The sequence below is a fragment of the Blennius ocellaris genome, assembly GCF_963422515.1.
Source record: "Blennius ocellaris genome assembly, chromosome: 4".
Taxonomy (NCBI): Eukaryota; Metazoa; Chordata; class Actinopteri; order Blenniiformes; family Blenniidae; genus Blennius; species Blennius ocellaris.
Window position 1 is genome coordinate 15498640 of NC_137653.1, and position 16183 is coordinate 15514822.

Below are 16183 nucleotides of genomic sequence, written 5' to 3' on the forward strand. Positions count from 1 at the left end.
CCTAACCACTCCACCGCCACCTGACCCAAATGTGTAGAGAATTATCTGACACATTGAACAAAGAGTGGGAATTGTTGCAATTTCTTTTTTTTTTTTAGGAAAGCCAGTGACTAGAGAGTTATTTCTTGAAACAAATGAGATCAGACTAATTAGTCATGTTTCTTGTGTGACAAAAGATACAGAAGAAGTCCTGCCCATGTCAGACAGGCTTTGTCACGCTGACACCTGGAGGTGTGGGGCTGTGGAGAGAGAGTGTGTGTGTGTGCGTGCAGTGATTGATGTCTGAAGGTGTGTCGGGGACACGGGGGTGATTCACAGCAGCAAATCTTCTCCGGCTTCTTAGACAGCCTTCATTTTTGCAAACAACTTGATAACCACCTGCTCAATTTGTGCAATCATTCATCTGACACAGCCTGGCTTTGACACTGGAATACTTGCAGGGTTTCTGCTCTGTGGGACTGCAGCGTCTGTCTGGGCAGTGGTGGGGTTTTTTTTTTTTGGGGGGGGGGTTTGGCTCACATTGGCTCACATTTCAACCTTGATTTCTTTATGTGTAATTCTTATAGATGTGGATTTGAGGCCTCGTTTAATGAGACATGGCCCAATATGAAAGTCACTAATAAGGGCTTCAAAAATCTACCGGTAGCAGCGTTTTAAACTCTCCTTGTGCTAATTCATATCAACACATTTTGAGTGCATGCTCTCCCTGCTGCTCTGCATGCATAACTTACCAGTGTGTCATTTACTGAGGGTTTTTTTTTTTTTAACACGAGTGTGACACGAGCACGCCCAAAGTATAGCTTATTAGAATTCACAGTTAATTTTGGCTAATTCACCAGATCACATGGTGTTAATGAAGAAATTCTCATCTCGATATCTACTATCAGCACTTCACTATCATAGAGCAATCAAAACAGAGGACCTGATACATAAGCCAATTACTAATTTCAAAAGACGTTGAAGTGTGGCAGCATGCGCACTCATGCAACACCAGGGCTACATTGTGCCGCAGAATACGATGCATGAGGAATATTCTTTAAATGAACACGTTACTGTAAGCCAGTGGTTCTCAATTATTTTCTGTCACGCCCCCCCTAGAGGACAGAATTTTTTTCAGGGCCCCCCCACCCCCCGAATTGTACTACCATTGAGAACTTGATAATATTTATTTATTTATCTGTATAAACCACTGTATCAGTTGCTGGCACCAGCATTCTGCATACAATCGCCTGATTATCAAAATAAATCTGCTATGGTGTGAGGGTTTTTGCACCTTGCGATGTGGTGGGCAATTTTGTAAGAGGCTAACAGGGCTTTTTTGTTTACTGATGCCGCGCTGACAAAATGACCGGCATGTTGGCGATACTCATGGAGTTTACGATGAAAAAACTCCAGTGGCTTACTGACATAACGGGTGCATGGTCTCCAGGTGCCGTCTTCATTTATTTGGTTTCATGCTGTCCGCTGCCAGAGTTTTTAGGCATAAAACACAAATGGGTGTTTCCTAGTTTCCGACCGTGTTCACGGTAAACCCAAGGGCTATGTAGGCATCGTCATATCTCCTGCTCTTACTAGGTTTATACCGGTTACTGTCACCTGTTTTCTTTTCCTCTGATGCCTCATCCTTTTTTCTTTTCACTCCTGTCAGAAACTTCTCCACCTCTCCTCCTCCTCCTCCTCCGCCAGCTCTGTACACCGGTGTTCATGTGTAGTACTTCTTCTTCTCTACTGGGTTGAACAGGCAGTCTGTTGATTAGTTTGAGCACTGCTGCCACCTAGTGGCTGGAGGCCCTTTTTTTATTGTTCAAGCATGAATAAAGACACTAATACTGAAAGTCGCGCCCGCCTCGCGCCCCCCCTGACACCCCACCACGCCCCCCCAGGGGGGCGCGCCCCACCATTTGAGAAGCACTGCTGTAAGCCTTCACTGATAGTTCATTCATGTTCTTGAGTTATTAAATGCAGTTACGAACGTGTTGCAGGTTAAGTTTGCCGTATCTAAAAGTAGTTTGTAGAGCTGCTGTCTTTGCCTGTGTGGCATATGAGCTCAAACTTTTCACGTTGTCTCTATGTCCTGCTTACTGATGGAGGAGTGCTTCATCAATCTTGCAATAACTCAGTGATAATGAATCTCAGCTTCCCTTATAAACATCTCTCTGCGTGTTGGTAGTTTATCATCCGTTGGCATTCGTTCAGAGATGTGATTCTTTCAAGAGCAGGTGTTTTGTCAAGTTTCGTATGACTGCCAGATAATACAAAAGTGTGGCAGCGGAGTGTTTGGATTTGAAAAACCCATCAGTCTTTTATAATGCTTGTCTAACTTAAGGAAGAAGGATGCAGGGTTTTGATTCCAGCTGACGAAGGCAGGATAAACCTTGAACAGGCCAACAGTCCTTCACCGGGCAAACATAGAGAGACACAGAGAGACGGGCAGTCCTGCATGTTCACATATTTAATCAAGAGCATCTCCATGAGCAGGAAGAACATGCACACTCCTAAAAGAAAGATTTAGAAGGTTTTTATGCCCATCTGGGTTTGAACCGGAGACGTTTTCAGTGTGAGGCGAGTTGCCAACCATTGCACCTTTTAAAGCTGAAAATACTGCACTTTAATAGTTACAAGACCAAAATAGCACGAGTGCTTCCTCGTTCTACTTCCAACTGACTTCAAAAACTGAATGAGTGAATTGATGATGGACACAGTGATATTGGGTCTGTTTTATTGTATCTTGAAAATAAATATAGTTCATTCATTCAATGCTCGTATCCAACAGATCAATCCAGTGAAAATCCAGGTGAAAAGCAGACGGGAACAGATAAATTACAGGTCTAAAAACTAACTTACTAACAAATTACCAACCAGCCAGGAAACATACAGCAGAGACACAATGACAGAGTGAGTACGGACTTTCTGAGGTGCAGGTGGAAATAATCAAGTGAGCAACAAGGCCGCTAAGAAAAGCAGGAAGACAGTAGACAGATAAAAGACCAACTCATGACACATGAACCAGGAACTGTTGGATCACGAAAGACTAGACGCAATGCAAAAAACATCAAGTCACAAATCAAGGCAGAAAATACTGACAGCACACAGTTTAAGCATGTTGTTTTTGATATTTTCAGTTCAGGCAAACTGACCAGACTCTTCAAGTGACATGACGGTGGTGATGACGCAACTGTATCTCTCACTCAAGAAAGCAAATAGGCACATTTTCCTGAATCTGTTTAGTCTCGCTTTTGTTGATTTGAAAATGAATATACAGAAGTGTATCATTGTGAGCTCATGCTGTATGGATTCACTGTCAAATGAGAGCACGTTTAACTGAAAGGAGGACGTGAAGAAGAAGAATACTGTTGTTGGAATGATGGAGGCCATCACATATGAACATTAAATGTAAAGAGTTGCAAATATTGCATTCAAGTAAAACCACAATGTGTTTAAGTCCAAAACTTCCTTTTATGTTACTGCTGGCTGGAGTTTTTTTTTGTTTGTTTTTTCAGGATGACTGAGTTGCCTGATGCCTGAATTCAAAAGAATTGCCTCAGGAGAACTTCTGTGGCCTTATCCCAGACTGAACCTGAGGCAAATTGTCCAAAGACACTTTTAGCAATGCAGAGAGTACTACTTTGTTTCTCACAGCTCACAAACATGATCTTTGTTGGGCTTGAGGCCTCTGAGGCTTTACAGGCTTTCCACTCCTCTGATAGCCAGCGGAGAAACAACAAGTTGCTTTTTGCCACAGCGCTGTAAGACGCCGGTGAGCGCGCGGCCCGTGCACTTCTCCGAGAAGTTGTGGTCAGACAGCGTGATATCTCGTGGTGTCTGACCACGGGAGGCTGGACCTCTGAGGCAGGAAACGCTGAAGCTGAGGAATCAGGGACAGTCCAGACAGTGAGACAGTGAGACACTGAGTGAGACGCGTGTTTGTGTCTGTCGGGGTGTGTTCACGGAGAAGTGAAACTGGACACACACACACACACACACACACACACACACACACACACACACACACACACACACACACACACACACACACACACACACACACACACACACACACACACACACACACACACACACATGCACACACACGGTATGAGTGTCCATCTACTAGTATAATTCTAAACTTTTGATTGTTGCAATGTTGTTTGTGGTGGAAAGGAGGGAGGAAGAGAGAGAGAGAGAGAGAGAGAGAGAGAGAGAGAGAGAGAGAGAGAGAGAAAGAGAGACGGGAGGGTGAAAATGTGGTTCCAATCATTCACAAAGATGCTTTTGTTCTGTGGCTGAGGCTCTCTCTCTCTCTCTCTCTCTCTCTCTCTCTCTCTCTCTCTCCTCCTCTCTCTCTCTGTGAGCTCTGGAACTTCATCCTCTTTCTCATCATCTTCATGGCTCCTTGAAGGAACAACCAACTGACCCATGATGCACAAACAGTTGGAAACCTGTTTAAAAAGAATAATTGCGTCACCTCTCTGTGTTTGCAACAGTGCTCTCTAAATGTTGTTCACAATATGGCATATCGTTTCAATATTATTTAGTGCACTCTGCATCTTCTCTATCTTCGTCTGGTATGTATCAGTTAATACCATAAAAAGTCAGGAATCAAGAATTTTGTAACACAATTTAACAAACTACTAGCAATTTATACAGTATTACTATGTCTGCATTTTATTTTCAATCATTTCAATATGTTTTCATTTCAGAAATCAAGCCACCGTGATGCTTTCTTTTGTTGTTATTTAAAATTGTTGGACATTTTATGTTATTTTAAAGAACACATATTTGTGTACACCCTGAAACATTTCAGAATTAAAGTATTTTCTAGCTGAACAGGATCAAAGAAAGTCTAAACTGTACCAAAACATCTGTTTCTTTGTGTGCACATCACAGATTGATACCAATGATAAACCATTAGGTGTTCTCCTATAAAACCTGATGCATTTGTAAAAATGTATATGTATATAAATAAACTAATGTATGCATAAAATAAAGTATAATTTGTTGTTTTTCCTCTAAATAATTCCATCAAAAATTACTTCAACACTTTTTTTTCTTCTTCTTGTCATTTATAAAACAGTAATAAATTTACAGTTGCTCAAACTCAGAAGAGCATTAACGTATCTCAGCTTTGCTGCTTGCTGTGCATGTAGCACAGTTTTGAATGTAGATAAAAAGAAGATAAAGAAGATTAAGCTAAAGCTCGTTAGCCTGAGTAAGCAGATCCATGTGGATGCATGCAGCAGCAGATACACTGCATGTTGCGTTGTTTTCAGTGAGTCAGTCCACTGTCTGGAGGACGGCCCACTGACTCAGCCACAGACATGGAGGGGAAGAAGGGAAAGGGAGGAAGACAGAGTGAGGGAACTCGGGGAGAAACAGAGGGAGATGTCAGTATGGCCCTTAGTAAATTTGTTTTGTGACTCACAGGGTCTGCCTGGACCTCAGTGCTCTCCATGCTGTTGGGACGAGCGGCCTTCACGCACCTCCCACGCAGTCCACGACACGCGTGCACATCGATTTATCCCTGCGGGTTCATGCACATGGACTGGGAAGCAAATGCATTAGTGTACAAATCAAGAATGAAACAAACAAATGCTCAAACGAGCACTGATGTGCATGTACCTAAAGCTGACTCTGTCCAAACGAGCAGAAATATGTATGAATAGAGGTTCATACTCAAGTTTGTGCTAAACACTATTTTGCCCTGCCAAGAATAACCTCTTTGTGTGTCGCTCTGCACCTTGGCTCACCTTGCACAAGTATATGGTACAAAGTTTCTGCTTAGTATTCATGATGTGTGCCTGCCAGCAAGTGTGTCTTTGTGCATGTGCATGTGTGCTTGTGGGTCTGTAATAGGCTTAGGATGGGGTCTCTCCAAAAACCAAATGTCACAGGGATTTAAGCGTCAAGAGTGAGTTTCCTCCCAGCTGACTAATGGAGAAGTTCACTAAAAGCACAAGATTAAACAGAAAGTTTCAACTTTCCCAAAAACATCCAGCCAGTTTCCATTTTTTCTCCCTGTGGCAACATACCCATGATGCCGAGCTGAGGTTTAAAGATAAGCTGTAGGGCATGCGGCAAAACCTGCCAGGGAGACAGACTCAGGTAAAGAGGCAGAAGGGAAATCTGAGGAAGATGAGTAACCTGAAAGTACTGGTACATCGCTATCTATCTATCTATCTATCTATCTATCCATCCTTTCTTTCTACTGCAGCCACCTGTAGCCCCAGTCAGATCAGCTCACTCAGTTTGTGTTCCTGTTTGTTTTGCACTCTGGCCCACCCTGTTGGTCACAGTGTGTCAGTGGACCTCCCTGATGTTTGTTGCTGGGTTTGTGTTTATGAGTTGACGCTTGTATTGTCTGGTTTGTTTACTCCTCCTGGTGGCCAGTCTCTGTATCACAACACTCCCCGACCTCCGAAGGCCTTTGCAGGACTTCTGCAGCCTCAACTTCTAATAACTAACGGGAGCTTTCGTTGGAATTGCTATCTGACATGAAGAAGATAGAAGAGCTGTGGTACTGCACAGACTCTTTGTATATATATATGTTTTAATGATTGCATGATATGCTGCATTTTTGCCACATGACAATGCTCCCAGTTGCAAATGATCAGACAACTATCCCCTCTACTGTTTTCATATGAAACGGTTAGAAGTTTTGAACATATTTCTGAGGCACCTCATGTTTACATGGACCTTTAGTAGGAATAACCTTATCGTTTTTATAAACACAAGTGGTTTAAATTAGGACTCTAAACTGCTTTGTGTCTTTATAAATACAAGCGGTTTAAATCACAACGCTACCTGTGCAGTTAGACTCAACTGGCCAATCATTTGTTCAGTTTTGCTCCAATAGTCCTTCCTACATTATTAACAGTGGCTGCCTTTATTGCTTTCTCCTAATTACAGCAGTCAGGGCTAAAGCATTTAAGAGGCAAGCAGTCTGCCATCAGAGGTCAAAGTGAAAATTGGTGCAGCTTCATTTGCAAATATCTGTGTACACAAAACTTCCAAAACATCCAAATATTAACATAAATAATAACATTTCAGTTAACTGAATTTGTTTGAAAACAAAGGAGTTGACCTTTGACTTTTCTCAGTTATTGTATTGAAGTGTGACAATTATATAATTGACAATTATATTGTGTTGATCATACTGCTATTGTATTCAGATGATACTCTACAGATTTGGATGTTGTTTAAGACGGGCCTCAGAGTGATTTACTAGTTTAATGGTTAGCACGGTTGCCTCACAACGAGGTCAACCTTGGTTTGATTCCGGGCTACTGCTCTATTTGTGTAAAGTGAACATGTTCTCCCTGTACACACACCGGCCTTCTCCAGGTGTGACGTCTTAAGCCCACAGTCTAAAGGATGTGCTTGTTTGGTTAACTGGTGGTTGCAGGTGTGAGTGTGCCCTGTTCAGGGTCGTCACTGAATTCTGCATGTGGTTGGCATCAGCTACTTACAACCCTGACTTGGATAAATCAAGTGTAGATTAATGGATTAAGTGGTTGGTTGTTTCTAGAGTAGATATTTGAACTCTATATTTGTGTGTGGCCATGCATTGGTGCTCCCTAATTGGTTAGCACGACTTGTGAAAATGTCACAGGTTCGAGTCGAGGCTTCGCAGCCCTTCAGTGCAGTTTGTGCGGAAACCTTTTCTTCCACATCCAAAATTGTGCATTTGAGGTATACTGTTGACTTGATATCAACTATATATGTAAATGAGAGTGCGATTGACTATGTTTACCTTGCTTTCATGAGACAATATTGGCTCCAGCCCCCAATAAAGTGGTATAGAAAATATATGGATGGCTGCTGATGCATATGAAAGAGAGTAAACAATTTGGCGTAGGACAGTGTAATAAGTATTTTATTGCATTTTATAATGCCATTGTCAATAATTAGTACAGATTACATGCAACTAGACCTACTGTACAGTTTTTTTTATTGTCTGCATGGACAGACACAAGAAGATTCAGGTTACAAATACACAGATATATGTGTGTGTGTTTTTATACAGCATGAAGGAAAGGGCAGTGACTGGCATTACATGGCTACCCGGGGTGGAGGGTCAGAGGGCTGGGCTCCACTGTCTGTCGGAATCCACCACCCAGTCCCTGTTCCCGCCTCTTCCTCAGGTCACACTTTCAAATAACAAGAAACATAACAAAAACCAAAGGATAAAGAGAGGTAAACAGGTAAACTGAACTAAAAAAACAATACAGAGAGTCACTGCTGAAAATGTACACACATTCCTAAGGTTTAACCAGAGGAGAGCTGAAGTGGTAGTTCCATCGGATTCTGGCTGTCTATTTGATAATACCATTCGGCAATGCTCCGCTTTGAGAGTCCCTTCCCCCTCACGTGACGCCTCAGAACTGTCCAATCACACGTCAGGATTTTTGCCTCCCTTTGCCTGTCCTTTGAGTCAGTCACCAGCCAATGGGATGCAGGCTGCTCCTACAACGTCGTTGCGTAGATGTATGACAAGAGATATCAGCTACCAGCAAAGGTGATCAGTGAAGTCGATGGAGAATTTTGGAAGTAGCTTGGCTTTTTGTTTGGTTGCGGCATTGGTTTGGTTACAGTTTGGTTACAGTTGAGGAGATTTTGGACTAAGCAATGTTTGCTCGCAATGCCTTTGGTAGTCAGAGGATGAGCTGCATCTCTGAGAGCCATTCCACATTTTGGTATTGAGACTACGCAAGAGGGAGGAGTATCAAAAATGCAACAGTATCAGTGTTTGATCTGCCTCTGTGGGACTGGGAGATGAGGTTTGTGGCTGGTCACCACCTGCCAGGTGTTTGACTCAGTGACACCCCTCGTGGCACCTGCAGATGACTGACAGCTCTGCGGTTGGGAGTTCAGCACAGGAATGACAGGGGTCAGGGGTCACAGGAAGGGGTCACCAGGAGCAGGGACACATATTGGCACCTGAAAGGACCAACAGCAATACCTTTCTAGAGCTCCACATTTTTTAAAGCAAGAGAGGGGCTACATATTCTTACACTTTTTTTTTTCCTCTTTCTCGTTTTCTTTTCAGAGGTTTTGGTCCTGTCTTTGAGAAAAAAAGTCCTTCTGAGGTATCAATACATAATGAAGAAACTTTTTTACTTTGTTTTCCGTTTGTTGTTTTTTTTTTTCTTTCCTTAAAAATGCATAAATGCAGTACAGAGACAAAAAAGTATCAAAATAGACCTAGCTAAGATAAATATACAAACAGGTGTTACCTAAACCACTGATCTAACTTTAATTCTTTTCATTTTTTAGAGATAATACACTTAAAAAATCAGCGTCCCAGACGTTTCAAGAACCAAAAAAAAAAAAATAAAAAAAATAAAATGGAAACAAATAAAAACAAAACTATTAAACCAAGATACCTGCAGCACTTAATATGATAAATACATATACTTCAGCATTAGCGGTACAGTATAGGAATCAGAGCTGAAAGCTTTACAATAGCTAAACAGATGCGGAAACAGAACAGAAACCCCAAAAGAGAAGCGAAAAATCAAAATGGGAAAGAATGCCCTGGAGAGATAAGCCAAGCATTAATATACAAGAATACATCATGTTATGCCAAGCTGGAGAAAGAACAGAAGTGTTACATGGTGACCTGTGAACAATCTACATCTTTATAAAACAGCTTTGTTTACAGGTGTACCTTAAAGCACAAGTCAGAGATCATCTATGTACTGTATGCAGCAGTTCCTCTTGGTTTGGATATTACTAGTAGTAGTGATGAGTTTCATTGTGTGTGTTTGTCCTCTCAGCGTCTCTGCAAGTGTTTTGGTGAAGGGGGTGCTGCTGTGTTGTGGGTCTTTGGATATCTGGATGGTCAGAGCTCTGTTTTGCACTAACCCATAGCCCTGCTTCTACGCTCCTGCTGTACCCCATGCGTGTGTGTACGTGTGTGTTGATGCGTGTTAGCGTGCGATGTTGGCACCGGTATTCCCGTCACGACCATCTGACAGCCTCCCCTGCAGCAGAGAAAAACCCATTGCTGTTTAATGACCAGCTCCTCATTGGCTGAGAGCCTGATCATGAATATGCACACATTCAGTCGAAGCACACAGTGGAGAGGCTGTTCACGGAGCTCAGTGCTAATCAGCTGCAGGAATAGAGTTAGTTTTGAACACAGCCGCTAGAAAACTGCTCATATATCGCGAGCACTTCACAACACATTTCGAGACGTAGAGAGTGCTTTAGATGCGTTTTAAGGAGAGGTAGTCATTTTTAATTCTATGGAAAATGAAACGTCTCTTATGTTTTTGGGCTCGAGCAGATGTGTCAGGGAGTCCAGATCACCAAATAGCTTCTTCTTTTATTTTTTTTCCTGTGTTATGTGTGGGGTTTGTGTGTGTGTGTTAGTGTGTGTGTGTGTGTGCGCATTTGTGTGTGTGTCAGTCATACAGTCAGTGTAACAACAATTTTGGCATTCATTATTATCATTGAGGAAGAATGGAGAACAAAAATATTTAAGAGAGTTCAGTCTCCCATTGGCTATGTGTTGAACTGTTTTTGAAAAGGAGGTAGTGTTATTTTTGGTTTTTATCTCGTTTCAAGATGTCTGTCTGCCACTTTGTACTTTGTAAGAAATCAGTCTCTAATGTGACAGGAAACAGTCCTGTTTGAACACAAAGTTATCGGAAAGGTTCTTTCATTAAATAAGAAAAACCATCTGAAGTGCAAGAGAGAGTTTGACAAAAACTATGAAAATATGAACCCAACTTTAAATTACATGACGTCCCTTGGTTGTTTTCTCCTTCTGTTGGTATTTTTTTTTTCTTTTTAGTCGTTCCCTCTTCATTGTTTTTGTAATAGATATTTGGAATAACTCCTCCCTGTCGACCGATGTGGCTTTTTGAAGCACATTACAGTACACTTCCACTTTTTTGTGACTACTACATGCAGACAAACAGGGAATTACTTTCTTTACAGAGCATTTTTTTTTTTTCAAGAATCAAAAAACTCCAAAATGTTCAGAACATATTACAACAGCATCAGAAAAAGTACCTAGTGTTTGAAAATAGCCATAAGCTTTCATTTCACCTCTGATTTTGTTGCCATCTCGGATCGTAGAGATTCATAAATGTTGTGTTCAAGTGCCTTGTGAGTGCTTCATTTTTAGACCTGCTCATACTGCAGTGGGGTCAGGTTGTGTTTGGAACACAGTGGGCCTGAGTATGGGACAGACAGGGTTTCATCTCTAAAATACTTTTTCCTTTCATCTTTAGTTAGTATTTCTGGAGGAACTTAGCAAGTTTTGTTAATACTTTAGTTTTTGGCCTCATACTGTACTTGATATGAGTCGTTTGTAACTGTCTCCAAATTCTGGTTTACTTTACACACTTTGGTTTTTGGAATGGTCAGCACTGTAAGTCATGGAGAGTTGTAAAACAATAGGTATATGGGTACAGTAATAAGAATTCAAACTCCTGGTTTCTTGTCTTTTGGCCAGTTCTTTAAGAAAATAAGGGAACATAAAGAGCAAAATAAACTACAGGGTTTTTGGTTTTCTACATATTCTTTGGTTACCTGTAACGAAAATAAAACGGGAATAAGCAGATAATAGATTAAAATAAACGTCAAATTTGGTATGGCACTGGAGAGAAAAGTAATGCTTTGATGCTCACGGAAAACAAAGAAACAAATCTCACGTGCTGTTCCTTTTAACACAAACTCACACAGTGAATTGCAGATAGCTTCTACACAGTAACGATTACAACCATAGAGCTTTGACTCGAAGCTGAGCAGAGTTGCCACATTTGGTGTCCCACAGAAAGAATTCCCCCTTATTTCTTTATCAATTTGGACACAGTTCCAGGCAGAACCTTTGTGGGATGAGGTATTCTCTGACTGCAGTAATAATATATATCTATATTTTTAAAGCATTACAGATATTTCTCAACTAAATACACAAACCGAAAACAAGTGAATGAGAAAGAATGAAAAGATAAAGTTTCAGCTGTTAAATAATCTGTCTGGATAATGGCAACTTTAAGTGCTATTTCCAAATTACTTGCCTGCTACACTTGGGACAGAAAGGGAGTGGGTCTGGAGTGGGGGGGTGGGGTGGGGGTGGGGGGGTGGACAGTCGGGACAATACTGCGCCTTTTCTTTTTTTTTCTTTTTTGCCAATACTCACTTGGAATGGTGTGAACAACCAGAGTAAATCAAACAACTTGCAATACGAAAACAAAACAAAAAACAAAAGAAAACCAAACAAACAAAAAAAAACCAACAGCATCCTTACAAAAGGTATGTCAAATCCGAACACGACCTCGGTAATATTGATCCTCAAAAATAAAACAATGATAATAACATCAAATAAAAAAAGGAGAGAGAAAAGGAAATGACAAAAGCTACCACACATTTCTTTTCTTGCTATAATCATCAACAGTTTTCTTTTTAGTCACAACATTTTTGTAGATGTGTCCGCCGTCACTTCCCACGACTTCCCCTCTTTTCTTCTTTTTCTCAAGAGTGTTCCACACTCATCACTCCGTCTGCCGACGGAGGAGAGAAGGAGGACAGCACCACATGGTCCTATTCCTGCAGTCTTCTGGGGAGGATGGGAAAGGGGTGAAGTTTGGGTAGTAAAATGTCTTTTTTATCACTCAGAAGCAAAAAAGTCTAAAAGATGTCCCTCGCTAAGTGTCTTGCTGCTGGCTGAAGTGTGGGTGGGGAACGCGGGGCCTCGCCGCCGCCACCCGGTCAGCCTCGCTCGCCATATGACCACAAACAGATGTGAAGACGGGACGTCCGCTCTGGAGGGGTGTCGGGTAATCTTTGAAAGCGCTCGTCGTTCCTCTCGCCTCACCTTGAACAGTTTCATTTCAGTCGGAACCAAGGAAAATGAAAAAGCAAGTGATTGACTCAAAGATGGGGGGGGGGGGGAGAAGGAGAGGTAAAGCGCACGGCTCCAGGCGACTGCTCCGAATCTATGTACACATGATCCTGTGTGTGTCTGCGTGTCAGAGGGCACCTTGTTCTTTTCAATGCGCGCACGTCGGCGTCTTCTCAACTCATGTCGAGATAAAATGGCCGGCCAGGCAGCCCGGGTGTGGACAGAGGGGGGCGCTGTGTGCCGAGTGGCGGGAGGGGGGGGGAGGGAAGAGGAGAGAGTGCGTGTCCACGCCTCTGAGGAAACTCTACATAGAGGGGGATCTTTCCAGGGAGGGTGATGAGACATGGTTTGACAAGTGGATGAATGTGTGTGTGTGTGTGTGTGTGTGTGTGTGTGTGTGTGTGTGTGTGTGCGTGCGCGTTTGTGTGAGTGTGTATGCATTAAGTGGTGTTACACCTCTGAGCCAAGTGTTGAGAAAGCAACACATGGAGGTAAAGCAGTGCTCCACAGTCTGGTTTTTGCCTCTGAAAGTAACGAAGGTCATCTAACCCTGTTTGGAGTTTCTCAATAACATCCATAGTTGCTTGAATTTTTCTCGAAAACAAACAAACAAACAAACAAAAGAAATCTCTTTTTTTTTTCTCTCTCTCTCTCTCTTTTCTCTTAAGTGTACTGTTGCTATTTTTTCCTCTTCACACTGGTGAGAGGGATCGGGGGTTAGATCTCATGAAGTCCCGGCCTCTCTGGTCTGTAGTGGATCTGTCTTACTCCAGCTCCTCTGTGGGCAGATCCTCCTCCAGGTCGCGCTCATCGCTCGGCAATGGCAGGCTGTGTGTGACACCGGCCAAGAGGGATACTGGCCGACTGTCCTCCTCCACCTCAGTGGGCTCCTCCTTCACATGCACCGGGTGACTGCTGAGCAGAGAACTGGCAATTAGATGAGCGGTGGATATTTTACGAGCAAAATTGTCAATAAAATACTGAACTGAAATCTGAACATTCGTCTCAATTGAAGTGTGTAGTCAAGGTTGCATACATTTTATTTAATCAAGTTAAAATATGAAACTGCATAATAATTCATGTGAAACTGTAATGTAATAAATGTGAAATTAAATATTATTTTTTTTAGATCCAAGGTAAGTAATTTGTAGATCATCAGGGGACAAATTATATATATATATAAAAAAACAAAAAAACAAAAAACCCTCAGAAATAGTAGTCGAACATGTCATGTTCATTATCCTGACCTGATTAAAAATCTTTGATGGAAGTTTGGATTTTCTGTTTGTAGAGCAACACATGTAACATGTCCAATTATATAAAAATAATCAGGACAGATTTGCTGTGTGTGTGTGTGTGTGTGTGTGTGTGTGTGTGTGTGTGTGTGTGTGTGTGTGTGTGTGTGTGTGTGTGTGTGTGTGTTACCTGTACTGTTGAGGGCTGAGGGTGGGGCTGCAGCTGCCGTTGCTGTTGACCTGCTCCACAGTGGAGCTGACATCATCGTGTCCCACATGCAGCATGTTGAGGCTGGCCGCAGATGGAGGGGTCATCAGGGATGGGCTGTTCAGCAGGGCCAGACTGCTTTCTGCCAGTGCAGCCTACACACACAAACACAAGGATTTTGTGAATTTCAAAAGCACATCAATATTACACTGAAGTAAATAACGTAAAGAGTGCACATTGCCAAACTGTAGAGAGTAAAAGTTAAAAAGTTGCATACCAATACCTGAAACACTAACAATGTAATTGTACTTCACTACTTCCGACTTCTACCCATAACCAGAGGTATAATTCTAGTTAATGTGGGTATATTTAATGTATGGGAAATTATTTGAAAGGTGATTCAGCCACAAGGCATAATCAATGTTTTTTTTCTTCATACACTGATGATTTATACCCTCTAACGTGCCAGTGAACAGGACAAGCCACTAGGGGGCACTTATATACAGTACTTTCCCCATCATGAGCTGCGCTTGTACATTCAAGTCCCTGCCTTAAGTGTCTGTGCGTGATGACACGAGACTCTCAACACGAATGCTGAGAGAGACCGAGCCGCAACCTTAACTTAAACACTGCAGCATCGGGGCTCACAGGGAAGAGAACAGCAAGACGGGACGCGAGAGCATCTTTTGACACTGTCCTAGATGCTCACATCCAGACGTGTGCCAACACAGGTTTGACAGTGACTGAGAATCACCCCACCTCCCCTCTCACAGTTCGAGAAAAAAAAAGAAAAAGACAAAAGGAACTCTCATAGGCTCAGAGGTGGAATTTCTGGGACAGGCAATAATTTTATGCAGTAACCTTAATTGACAACCACTTGACGCAATAAATCATTTTGTGTGTGTGTGTCTGTGTGTGTGTGTGTGTGTCTATAGCAATGGAGGTGGCACACGTGTGAAAAAGTGAGGTGGGCGGTGAGAGTGTGTTCCGTGATGGGTGGGAGGAGGTGGAGGTGAAGGGAGGTAGCTTAAACGTCGTTAGGGAATTGGCTAATTATAAGAGGGAATTGATATTAGTGCCCTTGATTACAACTGGCTATCGTGCATGTGTGTGTGTGTGTGTGTGTGTGTGTGTGTGTGTGTGTGTGTGTGTGTGTGTGTGTGTGTGTGTGTCAGTCATACAGTCAGTGAAACAACAATTTTGGCATTCATTATTTTCATTGAGGACACACACACATACAAATAAATTCCAAGGAGAGCTCTTACCTGGTAGCTGGCGTTTAGGGATCCAAAGCCCAGGCCTGAAATCATGTTTTTCACCAGGGTGGGACTTCTACACGCACACACGCACACACACACACACAAACATGCGGGGAGAAGGAGAGAGCGAGAGAGAGACACAGAGAGTGAAGAAGATTGAAAAAAATCACAGATTTTCCACACATGTGGAAAGATGTGAACTCCCTCGAAGCATTGTGACAATTTTCATAAATATGTTTGTTTCAGATACAAACATTTACAGAAGGTAAACAGATGTCAAAATACATATACGACAGCGTGTGATATCTGGCATGCAGGTGTGTGTGTGTGTGTGTGTGTGTGTGTGTGTGTGTGTGTATAATCATCTGCGGCTGCTCTGGTAGTTGGAGAGAACATCTGTTTACCTACACTAACAAGGTTTTTTCCTGTCTTGCATTTCTCACAGCTGCTCACTAATGGCGTTGACAAACAGGAAACACACACACACACACACACACACACACACACACACACACACACACACACACACACACACACACACACATACTCTACATAAATTATGAGTCAGCACCCCCCCCCCCCCCTCCCCCAACCCCCCCTGTTTTTTTTGTTTTACTTGACTCGCGGG

At 42.4% G+C, this 16183-nt stretch overlaps 1 protein-coding gene across 4 annotated transcripts in view; it reads right to left on the reverse strand.

Moving 5' to 3' along the window:
- Positions 1 to 7874: 7874 nt before the first annotated feature.
- The window catches only part of foxp4 (forkhead box P4), a 43045-nt gene continuing 34736 nt past the window's right edge, over positions 7875 to 16183 (reverse strand). For 2 of the 4 annotated variants that reach the window (XM_080494945.1, XM_080494943.1), the window contains exons 14-16: positions 15562 to 15628; positions 14279 to 14451; positions 7875 to 13765 (exon numbers count right to left, since the gene is read on the reverse strand). In XM_080494945.1, the coding sequence (XP_080351071.1) occupies positions 13618 to 13765; positions 14279 to 14451; positions 15562 to 15628 (388 nt within the window). In that variant the 3' untranslated portion in view covers positions 7875 to 13617. Of the gene's footprint in view, positions 13769 to 14278; positions 14452 to 15561; positions 15629 to 16183 lie in introns of all 4 variants that reach the window. The other 2 variants (XM_080494944.1, XM_080494942.1) reach the window with 1 other exon arrangement.